At 39.5% G+C, this 18,849-nt stretch overlaps 10 protein-coding genes across 10 annotated transcripts; 6 read left to right on the forward strand and 4 right to left on the reverse strand.

The window, feature by feature from the left end:
* Positions 1-78: 78 nt before the first annotated feature.
* On the forward strand, positions 79-1,839 carry SAMD00019534_034560 (hypothetical protein; the record flags this gene model as incomplete). The annotated part of the gene is made up of 6 exons (XM_012904348.1): positions 79-290; positions 371-547; positions 635-731; positions 809-1,089; positions 1,166-1,315; positions 1,392-1,839. Coding segments are annotated over 6 exons (1,365 nt in total), but the record flags the coding sequence as incomplete, so codon positions are not given.
* A 163-nt stretch (positions 1,840-2,002) lies between these two features.
* On the forward strand, positions 2,003-2,977 carry SAMD00019534_034570 (hypothetical protein; the record flags this gene model as incomplete). The annotated part of the gene is made up of 1 exon (XM_012904349.1): positions 2,003-2,977. A coding segment is annotated over one exon (975 nt), but the record flags the coding sequence as incomplete, so codon positions are not given.
* A 2,559-nt stretch (positions 2,978-5,536) lies between these two features.
* SAMD00019534_034580 (hypothetical protein) lies at positions 5,537-6,618 on the forward strand (the record flags this gene model as incomplete). The annotated part of the gene is made up of 4 exons (XM_012904350.1): positions 5,537-5,551; positions 5,614-5,829; positions 5,899-6,531; positions 6,592-6,618. The coding sequence occupies 4 exons, from the start codon at positions 5,537-5,539 to the stop codon at positions 6,616-6,618; spliced, it is 891 nt and encodes a 296-aa protein (XP_012759804.1).
* Positions 6,619-7,344: 726 nt separating this feature from the next.
* On the reverse strand, positions 7,345-8,310 carry SAMD00019534_034590 (hypothetical protein; the record flags this gene model as incomplete). The annotated part of the gene is made up of 1 exon (XM_012904351.1): positions 7,345-8,310. A coding segment is annotated over one exon (966 nt), but the record flags the coding sequence as incomplete, so codon positions are not given.
* Positions 8,311-8,642: 332 nt separating this feature from the next.
* Positions 8,643-9,887, reverse strand: SAMD00019534_034600 (hypothetical protein; the record flags this gene model as incomplete). The annotated part of the gene is made up of 1 exon (XM_012904352.1): positions 8,643-9,887. A coding segment is annotated over one exon (1,245 nt), but the record flags the coding sequence as incomplete, so codon positions are not given.
* Positions 9,888-11,291: 1,404 nt separating this feature from the next.
* SAMD00019534_034610 (hypothetical protein) lies at positions 11,292-13,174 on the forward strand (the record flags this gene model as incomplete). Its single annotated transcript, XM_012904353.1, has 4 exons — positions 11,292-12,164; positions 12,241-12,379; positions 12,457-12,915; positions 13,122-13,174. 4 exons carry the CDS (start codon positions 11,292-11,294, stop codon positions 13,172-13,174), a joined length of 1,524 nt encoding a protein of 507 aa, XP_012759807.1.
* Positions 13,175-14,241: 1,067 nt separating this feature from the next.
* Positions 14,242-15,405, forward strand: SAMD00019534_034620 (hypothetical protein; the record flags this gene model as incomplete). Its single annotated transcript, XM_012904354.1, has 1 exon — positions 14,242-15,405. A coding segment is annotated over one exon (1,164 nt), but the record flags the coding sequence as incomplete, so codon positions are not given.
* A 99-nt stretch (positions 15,406-15,504) lies between these two features.
* On the forward strand, positions 15,505-16,201 carry SAMD00019534_034630 (hypothetical protein; the record flags this gene model as incomplete). Its single annotated transcript, XM_012904355.1, has 3 exons — positions 15,505-15,720; positions 15,827-15,970; positions 16,055-16,201. Coding segments are annotated over 3 exons (507 nt in total), but the record flags the coding sequence as incomplete, so codon positions are not given.
* Positions 16,202-16,337: 136 nt separating this feature from the next.
* Positions 16,338-17,690, reverse strand: SAMD00019534_034640 (hypothetical protein; the record flags this gene model as incomplete). The annotated part of the gene is made up of 3 exons (XM_012904356.1): positions 16,338-17,160; positions 17,336-17,400; positions 17,685-17,690. The coding sequence occupies 3 exons, from the start codon at positions 17,688-17,690 to the stop codon at positions 16,338-16,340; spliced, it is 894 nt and encodes a 297-aa protein (XP_012759810.1).
* Positions 17,691-18,061: 371 nt separating this feature from the next.
* SAMD00019534_034650 (hypothetical protein) lies at positions 18,062-18,671 on the reverse strand (the record flags this gene model as incomplete). The annotated part of the gene is made up of 3 exons (XM_012904357.1): positions 18,062-18,240; positions 18,327-18,498; positions 18,615-18,671. Coding segments are annotated over 3 exons (408 nt in total), but the record flags the coding sequence as incomplete, so codon positions are not given.
* Positions 18,672-18,849: the final 178 nt, after the last annotated feature.

Genomic DNA, 18,849 nt, shown 5'->3' on the forward strand with positions numbered 1-18,849 from the left:
ATATACATATAATAATAAATACATATACGAACATATATACATATACATATACATAGGGTTGGTCAACTTAATCAATCAATGATGAATAACAAAGAATCATCATCTAGTCTTGCCCCTCCTGCTACAAGGGTGGCATCACCATCTACACCGGGTGGTGGAAAGGGAGGTGCACTTGAAGACCCTTGGTCACTGTTCACTCCTGTTACTTCGACAGAGGTCGATGATATTCAGCTCAAGATCGAGGAGAAGCTATTGAAGCAACTCAACTGTCAAGTGAATCCTTCAAAGAAGTATGATTGAGGTCATCATCTTCATCATCTTCATCCTAGTTCATATCACTTACCATTTACACTTTGAATACAATGTATAGGTTCAACCTTTGCGATGTAGCACCATTCATATCAGACGGAGTTGAGGTATTGGTTGAGGATGAGTTCACCAAGTGTTTCACCAGTCCAGAGATCAATGCATGGAACTGGAACTTCTATCTCTATCCAGCATGGATACTTGGTGTCTTTATCAGATATGGAGTACTATTCCCACTCAGGTATGTAGTTGTAGTAGTTATAGCAGTATGCTATCAATCAAACAATCACTTACTCATTCGATCATTCGATCAATCAATCAAACACAGACTATCTTGTCTCTTGATTGGCTCGATGGCCTTTGCCTTCTCATTCTTCACTGTGTCCACCTTTATAAAGAACGATAAGACTAAGAAGCACTACCAAGTATGTATACTCAATCATAAATGGCGATCATAGCATACATGCATACTGACACGACCCGCGAATGAACAATCAAATAGCGTATGCTCCTTCGTTTCCTGTGTACAGTATTTATTTTGTCATGGTCAGGAGTGATCAAGTACCATGGAGTACTGCCGTTGAGAAAGAAGAACCAGGTGTTTGTCGCCAATCACACCACCGTCATGGACGTCGTCGTACTCCAGAACAAGTTCAACTATGCCTCTGTCGGACAGAAGCACAAGGGCTTGCTTGGATTCATCCAAGACTACTTACTGAGCTGCATTGGATGTCTATGGTTCGATAGAGCAGAGGCCAAGGACAGAGCAATCATTGCCCAACAGTAAGTATTTACTATATCTCTTCCTTCTTTCCTTCACATTGCCATTCTAACTCAAGTGACAACTACTACTACTCAGGATTTCCAAGCACATCTCCAATGAGAGCAGCGATCCATTGCTCATCTTCCCAGAGGGAGTATGTGTGAACAACAACTACTGTGTCATGTTCAAGAAGGGTGCCTTCGATCTCCCCAATGTTATCATCTATCCAGTTGCAATCAAGTACAAGTATGTTATGTTGTTGTTGATGATGCAGTACATTGATTGATTGATTAACCAACACCTTTCATTCCCAATCATGTAGTACACTGTTTGTTGATGCATTCTGGAACTCAAAGAAGCAATCATTCATCAGACATATGTTCAATATGATGACATGCTGGGCATGCGTATGTGACGTTTGGTACTTGGAGCCACAGACCAAGCACCCGGATGAGAGCTCAACACAGTTTGCCAATCGTATCAAGGCAATGATCGCCAAGAAGGCAGGTCTGATCAACGTGCCATGGGATGGCTACTTAAAGTACTTCAAGCCCAGCTCCAGATTCGCAGAGCACAAGCAAAGAATCTTTGCATCCAGATTCACCAGAAGATTCAACGGTGACGATCTGATCAACAGTCCACTGGTGATCAGTGCTAATGGCAAGCATGACATTGCCGTCGAGCCAATCAGTACAGTCGACAGCAACAGCTCAAATGATGCATCATCAGAGAGCACTGGTATCAAACAAAGGAAGCCACAGTCCAACGAATAGACGTCTGTGTTGCCAGACAACGTCTCTTCGCGAAAATACATATTTCTGAGAATTTATAAATTAGTTTATATTAGAAGTACTTCTTCATCACTTTGACTTTATTCATTCAAACAATGTAACATGTTATAATAATACATACAGATAGATTGAGATAGAGATAATGGATCATATTACAAGCTTTGATAATACAGCACATCAACTATTTTATAAAAGATATATTAATAGAGATATTAGATTGGGTATTGATGAGTTTGATAACTATATCTCAAACAATCCAATACCTCAACCTCAACAACATCATCAACAACAACAACATCAACAACATCAGCAACAACAACAATTACAACAAACAATATTTAGTAAAGGAGGATTTATTGAAGTGTTTGGACCAAGTTCATGCGGCAAGACTGAACTACTTTATCATGTCGTGGCTCAATCAGTGATGCCTAAAGCATGGTCACAATATCAAGTCAATGGCAATGAGATCGGTGTCATATACTTTGACAATGACTTCAAGTTTGACATCTTCAGATTCAAACAAGTGATCAAGTTAAAGTTATTCAATATCATAGACCGCCAACAACAACAACAATTATCAAACGATGAGTTTGAAACATTCTTTACACAGTGTACCAGCAGATTGTACTTGTTAAGATGTAGAGATAGTCTTCAGTTCTTGCTCACATTGAAGAGCCTTCCAAATATGATAAAGACTGTTGGAAAGGATGTGAGAGCAGGTTCGCCTCAGCGAGAGATCCAAATGATTGTTGTCGACAGTATCTCTGCATTCTACTGGTTGGACAAGAAGGGCGAGTCATTGTCATCAAGGTCTGGACAACTAGTTGGTATTGATGTGTTATCATCACTGGTTTATCAGTTCAATGTTGTTGTAATTGGAGTCAAACAGGCAATATTCAACTATGCCGCACCAAAGTCAACAATATCATCCCACGACAATCAGCAACATACAACAACATCACTATCAAAGAGCTTCCCGAGGACTGACTTCATCAGTCCACTCTGGGGACAACTAGTCAAGTACCGCATCAACATTCCCAACAAGTTCACAGTTGAATCCAATGATCCACAGGCACTATTCTCTGCTCCTCACATGAGTATATTACGATCTGGATCATAATGGTCAACAATAATTATAAATAGAATAGATCACTCATTCATTATTAGTAATGCTGTACATTGTCAAGAGTTGTCGGCCTCAATCAATTTAGTCATGTCTTTCATTCTCATCAAATTATCCAATTCATTCCAAGTGATCAGTCTCGTGTTTGCAAGTGTGAGCAGGTCTTTCCACAAAAGCAAACTCTGGCCTCGAATCATAGGATACTCTTGTTCCAGTGAACAATGAAATCACTACTTTCCTTAGACACGGAATGGTATTAATACTATTGTTGAACACTATCAAACATAATCATAATAATCAATCAAACAATCAAACAGATATACACTACAAATAATATCAATCTATCAAACAAAAATGAGTTCATTTAAAATCAATATCAATAACAACAACAACAACTTTAGCAATACATCACTATCAGTTGAAATAATCCAGTCTCAATTACAATCACCATTACCAATCAAAAAGAACAATCGTCATGGCAACCGTTCGATTAATGGCAATCGCACTCCTCGTACGAAAGGAATCAAGACCAGTGAGCACATCAACGAAGTGAACCAACTGGGTTCAACCAATGAATAGTGTGACAATCAATCAAACTGTTTCATATCCATCAAGCCCATTGCCCACTCCAGTACCACATGTTTGTACTGGAGGCCAAGAGGAAGTTGGATGGGCTTGGTTGCTTAATCAACACTCAGGTCTCATTCATGGACTTGAAATGAGTCAAGAAGAACATCTCTCTCTACTTCGTTTGCAGTCTCAAACATTACATCCAGACTATTGTCTCACAAAAAATCCTGTGGATGACAAGATCATTAGACAGATTGCAAAGTCTGAGATGGAGAGCAGAGGAAATACCAAGACCAACACCAAGGAGAGCACATTTGATCACATCAACGTTGAGAAGGAGGTCCAGATAAAGAAGGAAAGGAAGGAAGATAAGATCACAAGGTTGGAGAAGAAGGAGAGGAAGGAGAAGAAAAACAACAAGGCAGTTCAAGAAATTGGAAGAATCAAGAAAAGAAGGTCCAATGTATGGATTCCAAGATTCGACCCAAACAAATAACTATAAATTCAAACATATTCTATTTGAATAAATATAAATTCCTTTAACAGTGATAATTATTTTTATTTATATCGAGTTTATAGATCGGAAGACCTGATAGATTTACTTTTTTTTATATTTATTGTTTAAATGCCTATTCACGTCCTATCTGGAGGGGAGTCGCGTAGTTCTGTTTATTTATCCGAGGGATAACTATACGATTGTTTTCCTTGTTTGGACACTTTTCTGGAAAAGTGTCCACGAGCCTTCGAGTTTTTTTTAAAATGCAGATTATGCTTGAAAACAGGGGGTAATGTAATTTAACGCGCACGAATGCTCTGTCATCTAAGGGTTAGGATCCAGGACTCTGAATCCTGTCATCTGAGTTCGAATCTCAGCAGGGCAACACTTCTTTTGTATTTGGTCTTGTATTTTAATTTTTTGGTGGAGCAGCGTTTTTGGCCTTTGAAAGTCGTCCATTTGCTATGCTTTGACCGACAAAGGTATTCTGAATGATTGGGTCTTCCACCAACTAATAAAATGAATATTGATTAAAGCTAAGACAGGGAAATAATGATCAACTCATATTCATTTTGAATATAACTTGTTAGAAAAATAGTAAGTTAAAGTATATATTTAAATATAGCCGCTCGGCACCGGAGATTCAAGTGGAATATCACATTGATTAATCATCCCTATCAAGGTCGATGGATCATAAATAAAACGAGATGAGGTGTCATCCTATTCAATCAACCACATATTAATAAAACATCAATAAGTTAATTAAGAGGGAGTGATGTGTGATGGTAATTGCAAGTTTGTGTTTATATAGTTGATGATAGACATGGGTGGGGGGTGGAAGTAGATCAAGTTGAACTTTGTGTTTGTTGGACTTGTTTCCGTCATGTACATGATGTGGTGTTTGTGGAGAATGGATACTGGATAATGAATAAAGTATATGTTCATTCATATTCAATCATTCCTTTTTAGTACATGATCGATCACCCAATAACTTTACCCTACTATATATATATTAAACTATGATTATCAATCAATATTTAATTGTTGTGATCTTATTAATAATATCAATTATTAATGGTCAATCATTGACATCATCAAATAATAATTCTAATAATGTAGTAATACCAATAAGATGGATACAGAATAGTAATAGTCATAATATTAATAAGAACTTTGTTAACTTTAAAGTATTAAATAATATATCTGGTGATATTATACATGGAGTTGTATCAAATACATTGGAAAATAATATATATCCAACTATAAATACATCCAACACTGATATATTGAAACATGCATATATATCAGACCCATCAACATTCAAATATCTATTCATAGATGATACCAATATGGACTCCAACACCATATCATACTCTCAGATCAATCTAACTTTGAATGATCAAGATGTGTATGAATATTCAACCGACCAGATGACTCCACCTGATAGGCTTTCAGAAGTTACAAGATTTTGTTTCTCCGTCAATACAATGATAACATTCTCAGTATGTTACAATCTTCTCATTAAAAATTTAAATTACTAACTTTATATTATTTTATTCAATAGGCCTCATCCAGACTACAGGTTAAAGTTGCTGATACACTTTGGATGTATATTGATGATCGTTTGGTGTTTGATAATGGAGGGTTGACGGGCCGATCAGATCTAAGTGCACCTTTAAATCCAAGTACATTATATACAATGGATTACCAATCCAAGAGTATTCAATATTCCCAAAATGATGAGATAAAAGAAGAATCACAATTACCCGACTTCAAAGAGGTATGTATAAATTACTGATCAACAACTTCAATTATCAAAGCTGACCTATCAATCAATCAATCAATCCAGGACTATCCATATAAGTTGTTTATGTTCCATTGTGAACAGACCAGAGGTGATGATTCATTCTCAATATCAATCAAGGATACCAAGTTATCATGTCCATTGTATGATTACTGTGGTGTTTGTCTTGGTAATGGATCTACTTGTTGCTCACCTACAAGTTGTACGGATGAAGATCCATGTACTGTAGACTCATGTCCTTTGGTTGTACCTGGAATGGACAATCACATCAACACTACCAACTATCTAAAATACTGTGTACATGTACCATTGACCCCAACGTTTGAACCCAATACGACATGTCAACACCTATATTGTCAACCAGACTCAAAGGGCAACCCAGTATTCATCGTAAATGAGACCTGTCTCCCAGTGTCCAAGTGTAGTATCCCATTCTGTGATAAGGAGCTAGGTTGTATATATCGTACAATGTCATGTCCCCAGCCATCAGATCAATGTCTTCAAAGTTATTGTGATGAGACAACTGGTCAGTGTCAAGTTAGAAACTCCTCACCATACCCTTTTGGATGTCAGAAGGGTGCAATCATTGGATTGGCACTTGGTCTCGCAGCATTGATTGCACTGATAGGTGCTGGCGTGGCATTATTATTCAAGACCAAATCATTCACATCTGTATTGGTAAGGTCTTCCTCAAGACTAGGTGGTGTCACTGACAATCCACTTTATCAACCAACAAAGAAATGTGATAATCCATTATATGAATAATCGATCGATAATAATATATATATATGTAATAAAAATTCTAAACAATTGTAAATATACAGTAAAGATTGAGGTTCGGTAATATTTATTTATTTAATAATGAGACGAGTCAACATATCTTTGAGACTTGCTAGGGCAATGAATCCAAAGTATGATGTCTCTAAATGGATTATTAAGACTGTTTGGTTGTCTATTTGTCGACAAAGTATACTATATTCATCATCAGATATCATGAACTCAAACTCGACATTGTTTGCAATCTTGAGATAGGTCCATAAGTCATATGCTCGGTATGTATCCATAAAGTTTCTTGGTGATGGTTGTAGAGTTGGATCCTCATAGAGGTCATCATTATCATCGACAAGATCGTGTTTGGATTCCCTAGGTGGAAATATAATTCTAACTTTTCCGAGCTTCCTAGTTAGGTTGATTGAACGATGGTTGATCGCTTCTACAATTGGACATTGCTCCAGACGTGATATTATGTTGATAGTAATGATGTTTGTGGAATTGATCAATTCTCCAATGTGTCGATGAGGCTCGCGTCTGGATTGCCAGATCGTCAGGCTCGAGGTTGATGCTGGTACATTGTTTGGTGTCAACAACTGATTGAAAGATCGTCCAAACAGTAGTTTTTTGATCTTTGATGGTATTGCACCGGGTTCAATCGGTTGGTTGTACAGTTCACCAAACTCTAATGATGTCAATGACAATGGGAGGGTATTAGGCATGATGGGTACATTGAATTTGCCTTCGARGGGCCAGTGTGGTCACTGATGATGGGATTGACCCAGGAGAAAGTGTTTGATTGATATATAAAATCAAACTCGCCACTGACGAAGGTAGTGGAATCCACTCTTGAACTACATCCTCCTCGCGATACATCAACACAAGATCAGTGATTGATGCTGGTAGACTAACTAATGAAGCCGTGACATTAGTACTGAATTTCAAGAATATCTTCTGCACTGAGTCTGGTAGCACTCCAAGGGGAAGTATACCTGTGGAAGTGTTGAGCAAAGTTAGATAGGTTACGGATGACGGGATAAGTCCAGGTGTTTGAATGTCATGTCTGGTGGGTCCCCCAAACAACTGCAAACTTGTTAGGGATTGAGGTAGGAGCCCAAGTGGAATAACATGATTATAAGTAGTGCTTGGCAAAAATCTAAATGTTTCCAATTTAGGTGGAAGACATCCGACTTGAAGAGGCTTGTTAAATGATGCACCAATGTCCAAGTATGTGATAGATGGTGGAAGACTGCCTTTCTTAAGAACTTGATTGAATGAATCGCCCAACCACAACTTGGCGACCGAGGAGGGTATTGTCTTCTGAGTGATTGGTTGATTGAATAGATTGCCCAAGTCCAAAGAGGTGACTGATGAGGGTATGGCACCTGGCATAATCGGACCGTCCCAATCGACAAGCTTCAACTTTGTAACTGATGACGGAATGATTCCAGGTTCCAAAGTAACGTTGGGGCATACAAGATCCAACTCAGTGACTGAGTCTGGGATTGATCCAGGTTCTAATATACCCTGGAATATATTGGAGAACTCCAAACAAGTGACACCAAAAGGAATATATATCTTTGTTGTCGATTGTATATTGGTTATAGTTTGACTTGTTGGATGATCACGATTATTGATTTTGTTTGATGTTGATGATGTTGTTGATGTTGATGACAGCGGTGATAAGTCAAAGGTTGAGCTCTGTAAGAGTCTGTAATTCCTGATACCATTTGTTCTTGACTTCAAACAATCTAAAGTATGTATTGATGTTAACATCAAACAAAGTATATCGATGGGACCCAAGAATGATGCTACATTCTTCAAAAGTGTAGAGTTAAGTGTTTGAAGCATTATTTTTCTATTTGTTGGTTTGAGTGATTGTGACAAACAAAGTTGTGATCAGAAAAAGAGGATTGTGGACTGATCAGAAAAAAAATGAGATATTTTTGTCCAAGTAATTTTCCTAAACTAATAATTAATATTTAGTGATTGTGGAAATTGATTTTATTTATTTATTTAATAATGAGATGTCTCATTCTATTCTTGAGACTTGTTATTGAAATGAATCCAAAGAATGAAGTCTGGAAACAATATACTAATACTGTTTGAGTATCTATTTGTTTACAATCGATTCTATACTCATTACTGGGTGAGATCCTGAATTCAAATGTGACATTCTCTGCCATGTCGAGATAGTAACATAGGTCATATGCCCTGTATGTATCCAAAAAGTATTTGGGTGATGGTTGTTGTAGACATGGATCCTCATAAAGGTCATCATCATCGACATCATCATCGAATTTGGAAGTCCTCACAGGTGGAAATACTATTCTAACATATCCAAGCTTCCAAGTTAGATTGATTGTTTGATGATTATTGATGTCTGATACAATTGGACATTGTACCAGATGCGATATGATCTTGAGTGTAAAGATATTTGTGGAATTGATCAATTCTCCAATGTGTCGAAGAGGCTTGCTTCTGGCTTGCCAAACAGTCAAGCTTGAGATCGATGCTGGTACATTCTTTGGTGTCAACAACTGATTGAATGCACGTGTATTTCTAAATGATAGTTTTTTGATCTTTGATGGTAATGCACCTGGCTTCAGAGGTTGGTTGAAGAGCTCTCCGAATTTCAGAATTGTTACTGAGTCGGGGAAGGTGTTGGGAGCGATCGCTGAATTGAAAATGCAAGGAAGCCCAAGCATGGTAACTGATGATGGGATTGATCCAGGTGATATTTTTTGATGAATAATAATATTCAAAGTCCTCACTGATGGTGGAATGGTAATCCATTCTTGTACTCCAGTATACCCCTCGCGATATATCAACCGGAGATCAGTAATGGATGATGGAAGATGAACTGAAGATGCGCGGACATCAGTCAAGAATCGCAAGAATAACGTCTTCACTGAGTTAGGAATCACGCCAAGGGGAAGTGAACCAGTGTTGTTGTTCATAAATAGTTTGGTCACAGTTGGTGGGAGGAGCCCAAGTGGAATGGCATGATTACAAGTAGTGCTTGGTAACAATAGAAATTCTTCCAATTTAGGTGGAAGACATCCAACTTGAAGAGGCTTGCTATATGATGCACCAATGTCCAAGTATGTTATTGATGGTGGAAGACTGCCTTTCTTAAGAACTTGATTGAATGAATCGCCCAACCACAACTTGGTGACCGAGGAGGGTATTGTCCTTTGAGTGATTGGTTGATTGAATTGGTTGCCCAAGTGCAACGAGGTCACCGATGAGGGTATGGCGCCTGGCATAATCGGACCGTCCCAATCGACAAGCTTCAACTTTGTAACTGATGACGGAATGATTCCAGGCTCCAAAGTAGGATTCGGACATACAAGATCCAACTCAGTGACAGAGTCTGGGATTGACCCAGGTTCTAATAAACCTTGGAATGTATTGGAGAACTCCAAACGAGTGACACCAAAAGGAATATATATCTTTGATGTCGATTGTATATTGGTCAAAGTTTGATTATAGTTGTTTTTTGATGACGATGTTGTTGTTGTTGATGTTGTTGATGTTGATGATGACCATTTGTCATTGTAATAACTGTCTCCCTGTATGAGTCTGTAGTTCCTAATACCATTTGTTCTTGACTTTAAACGATCTAGAATATCTATTGATGTTAAAATCAAACATATAATATCCACTGGCTCCAAGAATGATGCTACATTCTTCAACAATGTAGAGTTAAGTGTTTGGAGCATTATTATTTCTATTTGTATAAGTTTATGAGTTGATAGTCAGTGTTCTGATTGATGCATGAGAAAGCCAGGGATTGATCAGAAAAAAAACATGTCCATCACAGATATTTTGAAGGAAAGTGATGTTCCAAAGTGTAATCACTATTCATTCAAATAATCATAGAATAACAATGTCGATCAATCAAACACTTATAGGATCAGTGTATATTGGTGATGGAGGTCATGGATTGGTGAACAATGCTACCTCACCCAACTACCATGTTCAATTGCCAATACCTTCTGATCTATCAGGTGGCCTACATCCACTCAAACTACCAATGACAATATCATTCTGGCTATATATAGTGCGTAGTATTGAATTGAAAATGTGTCCACCTTCCTCATCTTATGACTTACTAATTGACTGACAACACTATTAGGATCACATTCAATCAAGAGATCGTAAGAGATCATCTTATCCAATAATAACAAGAAGGTCACATCTGCCAACTACTGAACAAGGTACTTCTGAGGGAATCTATATCGATGGTCTTCTTCGTTTGGACTTTGTCAACAGACTTGATTGTGATCACTACTACCAATCACTCACACCAGGCAATCAAGTTGACCTCAAGTCACATCCAATAAGTCTCAAAGAATGGTACATTATTCACCTCATTCACTCAATCATTCAATCAAACATTCTGACTTACACCAATCACTCACTCACTCATCAGGCATCACATTGAGATATGTTATCAAGTTGATCATAATCGATTGATCAGCAAACTGTTTGTTAACTCGATGATGTATCGTGAAAGATCACAGATATACACTGATGGGGACGTGACATTGTCATCGTTTCCATTCATCATTGGTGATCCTATCAACAAACAATGCTCATACATTATAAGTGACTTGGTACTCAATCGTCAACCTCTGGCTGGCCACACAGAAGCAGCACCGATGCCATCATTCCCACCAAAGCTCGATCCATCATGTCGCAAGGCCTACGTCAAGTGCAAACCACTTCATAGTATGATTGACCTGTTGACATGGACACCAGATGTAAATGTACCAGTCTCATGCATTCCATTGGCCAACATACCTCAACGTAGACAACAGATCATACATTGTCATGATATGATGGGTGGATACCTCGATCATGAGGTCGACTCATTCAACCTCACATCCATGTCATCGACGAACAATCACTACCTCTTCCAACATTGGCAATTGATTGATATATTCATCTACTTCACTCATCAATGCATAACCATCCCGCCTGTATCATGGATTGAATGTGCACACAAGAATGGTGTCAAGGTCATGGGCACGGTGATCACTGAATGGGAGCAAGGCATCAAGGATGCATGTCGTCTGGTCCGTGGACCATACTTCGATCCAGACAATAGTGATGGCGATGATCGTGATCACTCGATATTCATTCGAAAGCTCGTGGACATTGCAAAGCACTACAGGTTTGATGGATGGTTCATCAACATCGAGTCACCACTACCATCATCAGAGTATGGAGTGCGATATCAGCTGTTCTTGGGTGAGCTCACACGTATGATGCACGAGGAAATACCTGGATCATTGATGATATGGTATGATAGTGTCACTACGGAAGGTGCACTCAAATGGCAGAATGAGTTGAATGTTCACAACAAAGCATTCTTTGATCAATGTGATGGTATATTCCTCAACTACAAATGGGACGAATCAATGATCAAACAATCAGCCATACTAGCCGGTTCAACATCACATCAAATATACGTTGGTACTGATGTATGGGGACGAGGCACCTTTGGTGGAGGCCACTTCAACAGTCATATTGTAAGTTGTCGAATTGAACACATTGGCATGCATGATGGTCGACTAATTCACACACATTCACGCAATCATGGAACAGGGAGTGGAGAAGGCGATTGAGAATGGAATGTCTGCTGCATTGTTTGCTCCTGGATGGACGTTTGAGTCTAACAAATCATCAAAGACCATATCAAACTTGAGAGAGGCAACATTGTGGACTGGAGTGCGTGGTAGACAGAGTATGTATGATTGATTGATCGCAGGTTGTGAAACTATTCCAATCACTCATACCCACCTTACCCCCTACCTTTGGAAGACTTGATCAAGAATGGATCAGCTAATAATAATATGGATGGTTGGATTGTGGAGATGGGAGATGCGCCATGTGATGGATGGGGCGTTGATGATGGTGGAATCAATGGTGGAAAGGCCTTTGTTTCATCCCATGAATGGTCAAGTATGAGTCAGGAGGTTGACCTTGAAGTAGTGGCATCAACAGATATATTATCTTCATCACCAGTGATTGAATTGGAGTTCTATCATTGTGGCACAGGTCCAAAGTACAATGATCTACTCAGAGTCAAGTTGGAAGTTAGAGACATATCACACAAAGTTCTGATCACCTTTGAATCTGGTGACATCACGACTCAAAAGGACTACAAGAGATTCAGACATACGATCTCCGAGTATCCATCAGGTGCCAGGTACATCAACCTCATATTCACTGGCAAGGATGTGGAGAGATGGGCTGGAAGATTTGGAAGTCGAATCACTGGTATATATCTCCATTTATGGACGTCATCATCATCGGACAATCACAAAAACTCTGTGTTGGAAGCATGTCGTCCATCACAGATGGCCAGTAGAGTATCATCCACAACACTACCATTTAAGAGTGATGTTAATATTGGATGCGGCGAGAGATATTATAAGATGGGCAAGGTTGTTGGCAACAAACCATGGTATGACATCACACTACAGAATACAAGTGGATGTTTGGAGTATGGTCAACGTCATGGATCACCATTAATTGAGGCCATCATCGATCAAGATGATTCATACCATGGAGGTAGCTCACTACTCATTCAAGGAAAGCTACTTCCAACAACTAGTAGCTCCAAGACTTGGAATTACTTTGTTACCAAGATCTACGAACTGGATATCCCGATCACACAATCACATCCACTCAGTGTGTCCTATATTTGGAAGAATGTCACTCATGATTCCCCGGTGATGATGTCATTGGTACTGCACTTCACTGATCACACGGTGATACTCACAAGTTCATCAATCACTACCAATCCAGTATCAGATGATTGTCGTGATTGGAAGGATGTCACAATCATCAAGACAATATCATCAATTCAATTTAACAATTGGATTAAGGAGTGTGCCACTATACCATTGTCCACGCACTCCAACAATGATCAAAGATTGATTGCAGTAGAGTTATTATGTCACTGTGACAACTACAATGTCGACATTGGTCTTTTTAGTCAAAGATTTGGAGGCTTGAACATTCATCATACTCAATCTTCATCATCACCATCACGATCAATCATTGATGAGTTCAAATGTACAGATATATGGAATAGCAACTCAATCACTCAAGGACAGGTCCTCAATGATATATTAATTGAATGGACCACACTGTCAATTGAACACTTACTAGATTATAACTGTCATATCTATGTTGATGATGAATGGGTTGGAACAAGCTCACTCAATCGTCAATGCTTTGTGGTGCGACAAGTAATTGGAAGAGATAGAGTCATCAAACTAGAGTGTTACAACACTGATGATACTCTGATTGATTCACGCTCATACTATTTCCAGTCTGGAGGTCTCAATCAATAAACTGATCAATGTTTTGATTGAACTTGTGTTTGTGAGTGAGCCCTTGAAGGGCGGCATGCCGCCTTCAAATAGATTTGAGAAGTCACATGCCCAATTATACAATCACAAAGATTTACAGATAGAGATGGATACATTATCAAAGGTAGTGATTAAGGAAATAGTTGGATGGCTAGTTGATGAGGTGGACATTGTTTGTTTCGCGCTATGCTCCAAGTCATACTTCAATCAGCTGACAGTATGGCGAAACAATCATCGTCAATCACTAAAGCATGGATCATCATCAGTAGAGCTATCATCAACCAAAGATCTTGGACTGAGTATATCAAACAACAAACCAATCTTGCCAGGCTCACTACCTGACAATCTGCGCTACTTGAGCTTTCAATACAAATTTGATCAGCCACTTGTGCCTGGAGCACTGCCATCATCACTGCTGGAGCTATCACTCGGTGGCCTGTACAACAGACCGTTTGAGAATGGTGTACTGCCTCCCTCACTCACCAGTCTCGTGCTGAGCACCGACTTTGATCAACCAATCAAACCACATTCACTGCCTCCATCGCTCACCTCGCTGGTCTTGGGAATGAACTTCAACCAACCCCTGATGCCCGGGTCACTTCCACCATCCCTTCGTATACTACTGTTCAGTGTAGAATTCAATCAACAGATCACACCAGGTCTCCTACCTCCATCACTCACTGAACTGAGCTTCTTTGATCAGTTCCAGCAGGTGCTGCCCCCTGGATCCCTACCCAACTCGATCGAAACACTGAGGTTCTCTTACTTCTCCTCATTCAATCATCCCATTGCCATACTTCCAACATCATTACGCGATCTTACATTTGGCTATTCATTCGACCAGCCGATCAAGGTTGGTCTTCTGCCGCCGACCCTCATCAAGTTGTCATTTGGCTCATCATTCAATCAACCAATTGGGACTGGTGTCCTGCCCACCTCACTTACATCACTAAGATTTGATCGAGATTACAATCAACCATTGATCAGTCTACCAATCAATCTACGTCAACTTGGTATATACTTTATACGTCGACAAGGTGTACTACTCAACTGTCTACCAGACCATCATCATCATCATCATCATGACTACAGCAAGATGATGATGGAAGTCAGCATAAGAGAGACAATCAATTATATAACAGATATTATAGATTATAGTATAACATCAAGTATTAGTAAGCTAAAGTTCAACTCTAGTATCAATTCACGTCTAAAGTTGTTTGAATGTATTCGGAAGATGATGAACAAAGTGCCCAATGTAGATACATATCAAATACAATATAGTGGATTATCAATGAATACCTATCAAGTACGTTATATAGATGATCAACATAATACTCTACTACTTGTTGACTGTTCAACAGACAAGTATGAAGGCAAGATATATTTCAAGCAACTTCAATAAACACTCTGTTGCCAATCCATTCGCGAATGAACTCAAAAGTCACACTTCTTCAGATCTGACTTGATTCATTGGCATTCAATCAATCAATCGATTATACATAGACATAAGATGAAGAATAAGACTACTAGTACAAAGCAATCATCATCTTTGAATACAAGTAAACAGACAAGCATACAGAAGAATAGAAAGTATGCATTTGTATTGGCACTGATAGGAGGTGTATTTGCATCACTCAGTTCAGTGTTTGGCAAGATAGTTGTTGATACCAACTTCCTGTCATTGTATATATCTCAAGAGAAGGTATGTGTCCATGGATGATTGGATGATTGGATGATTGGATGTCGGCTACACTTCACAGATCAGTGCTAACAATGAGGATGGATCAATCATGACATTCATCACTCAGGTCGACTATGCCATTAGACTGGTAAGCTTTGCAGGAATATTCATATGTACTACTATGCAATGGAGGTACTCTGCCAAGAGTATGGATCTGTCATCATCACTCTCTGCGACAGTGATTGCAACTGCTTCAAACTTCTTCTTCTCAGTATGTTGTTATAATTGAACATCACGACACTTTGATTGAGTGAACATCAGTAACTAACAAACATGGACATCATGATATCTATAGGCATTCTTTGGATGGTTGTTCTTTAAAGAGTTCCTGGCGCCTCAATGGTGGATTGGTGCAACATTCATTGTCACCGGATTGTTCCTGATGAATGCTGACTCTGAGAAACAACCTCAACCATCTTCATCATCAAGTAAGAAGAATAAATAGTATATCCATTACCAATCAATCTTCCAGTTTGAATTGACGCTGGCGCTGTAGGGAAGAGGAAGGGATGGTTTTGAATGAGGATTTATTTAGCGTTACCCAAAGTACTATATACCACCCATCTCGTATGATGTGTTTACTTCTTGCCGGTAGTCTTGGCAGCTGGCTTGGAGGGGGCAGAAGCCTTGGCTGGAGCAGTCTTGGCTGGGGCTGGGGCGGCCTTGGTTGGGGCAGCAGCGGCCTTGACTGGGGCAGCGGCGGCCTTGGTTGGGGCTGGGGCAGCCTTGACTGGGGCAGCAGCTGGGGTCTCGGCAGCCTTGACGGAAGCCTTGCTGGAACGCTTCGAGGATCTTCTCGATGCTCTCTCAGCCTCACGACGCTGAGCAATGAGCTTGGCGTAGGCGGCAGCCTCCTCAGCGGCCTTCTTGTGTGAGTTGACCTTCTGTAGACGGAGAGCCTTTCTGCGGGCAATGGTGACTGGGGTGACCAGACGCTGGATCTTGGGGGCAATGCTCTTGGCCTTTCTGCCCTCCTTCTTGGCGGGGATCTCACGACGGATGACGTACTTGCGAACGTCGTCCTCCTTGGAGAGCTTGAAGAGCTTTCTGATGTTGCTGGCTCTCTTTGGACCCTTTCTGGATGGGAAGCTGACATCAGTGAGACCTGGGAGCTCAGCATCACCCTTCTTGACGATGATCAACTGCAGCGAGGCAATGTCGTCGGCAACGATGCATCCACGGACAGACTTTCTCTTTCTCTCACCAGATCTGGCTGGGTTGTAGCAGCCAGAGGTCTTGGTGAGCAAAAGACGAACTCTGTGTGGGACGGCAACACCTTGCATCATTGGGAAACCCTCAGTGTCGTTGCCTCCAGTGATTCTGAAAACGTAACCCTTGTACTCGTCGCCCAAAGAGTCGCCTGGCACCTCCTGTCCCATACGCTTGTCAATGAAACAACGGCTATATGTTTGTTTGTTTTTGTTTATGTTAGTTGATACTCTCTTCTTATGATCTGTCCCTGTTTGCTATATTCTGTTGTTGTTGTATGATCGATCGCAGATATGTATGTCGCTGTTGTTGTTGTTGTCTATATATCTATGTGTGTATGTGTCAAGTGACTAACTCCGATACCTACGTCTTGAGCTTGTCCTCAATGTTGACACACTTCTGTGCTCCAGTTGATGGGTTGGCAATGTTAAGCTGTTAAGTGAGAGTAAGTGATGAGAGTTGAGGATATGATATGTTAGTCCTCTGTTTCCTTATGAAGGTGTATCCTGTGATGTGTTGACCACTATCGCATCCATCCACCCATTCTAATCCTATTGATATCCTGTATGTTGATCGATCACTCAATGGATAGTTGATTCGTTCATTCGTTCGTTTGGTCAATCATTCATCCATTCTCTTCTGTTGATGATGGATATCATATCGCCAATGATGATGGATGCTAGATAGATCAATTGAAGATGACAGAGATGACATACCTTCATCTTTGAATAATGCCCACTTGTTAAGAACGCTAATGTAGCGAATGATACTAGATTTCTGATGTCCTAAGTGCGCGAGGGTATGCCTGACCAGAGCTTGCGAGAAGCCCTCCCCCACTCATTTTTCATTCACCTTCCCAATTAATTCAAAACAATTCGAATATCATTTTTTACATAAAGATCATTACGTAACATTTACACAACATTGTAAATAAACGTTGATGTGTGTGAGTAAATGTAGTGATCGATTGGAATGAATCCATCCTTTGATATAATATTGTACAATGCTATATTAACAAGTGTTATTGTTCATATGATGTGTATGATGTCCGCTCCATGTATATATGTCTGATTGTTGGACGATTGATCGATCAATCATTTGTGCCCTTGATCAATCTGTTCAGTTTGTAGTCGAATAGATCACATCTTATAGACATCTCCAACTCGTAGAATGGATTCTTAAGAACATAATCAGTATATAATTCATAGATACTATGTAATGTTTCTTCAAGGTTTGATCTATTTGGGTCTGCAATAGCATAGAACTTCATTCCTGGTTGATTGATTGAGTGAGTAAATGTGTCAGTCCTCGCCCATTTGATCCAATGTCAATGTGATTGTCAATGTCTTATTCCATACCTGTATGTGTTTGATAACATTGTAGTTTGAATGTCTCTGTCTCTATCACCTCGATACCTGATGATGATCCTGTTGGTGACAGGTTACTTGAGATAGCATGTAGACCATGGAATGTTGATCCTAAACTGATGTATGCATTATGTGATAGTTTCTCTGCACCATTACTATAGTCCTATATACACGATATGGTATGATGTGATGTGTCAATCAATGTACTCTATTCGACTGATTCAACTGCAACAACTTGTCATTGTTGATAATGTCAATGTTTGATTGATTGATGATTACATTTTGGAATATCAAAGTGCCTGCTTTATTCAATATGTATAGTGAGTATATCGACATGTCTATATCTAATATTTATATTGTTATATTATCTCTATCTACAAGATATTTGATTGATTGAAGATAGATAGATTGAGAAGGATGAGGGATATAGAGTAACGTTTAAGCCAATTTTCTCTTTTGAAACAACAGAACTCAAAGTTCAACCAACCCTCGTGTGGATTGATTGGAACACTCG

Source organism: Acytostelium subglobosum (assembly GCF_000787575.1).
Source record: "Acytostelium subglobosum LB1 DNA, scaffold: scaffold6, whole genome shotgun sequence".
Lineage (NCBI taxonomy): Eukaryota > Evosea > Eumycetozoa > Acytosteliales > Acytosteliaceae > Acytostelium > Acytostelium subglobosum.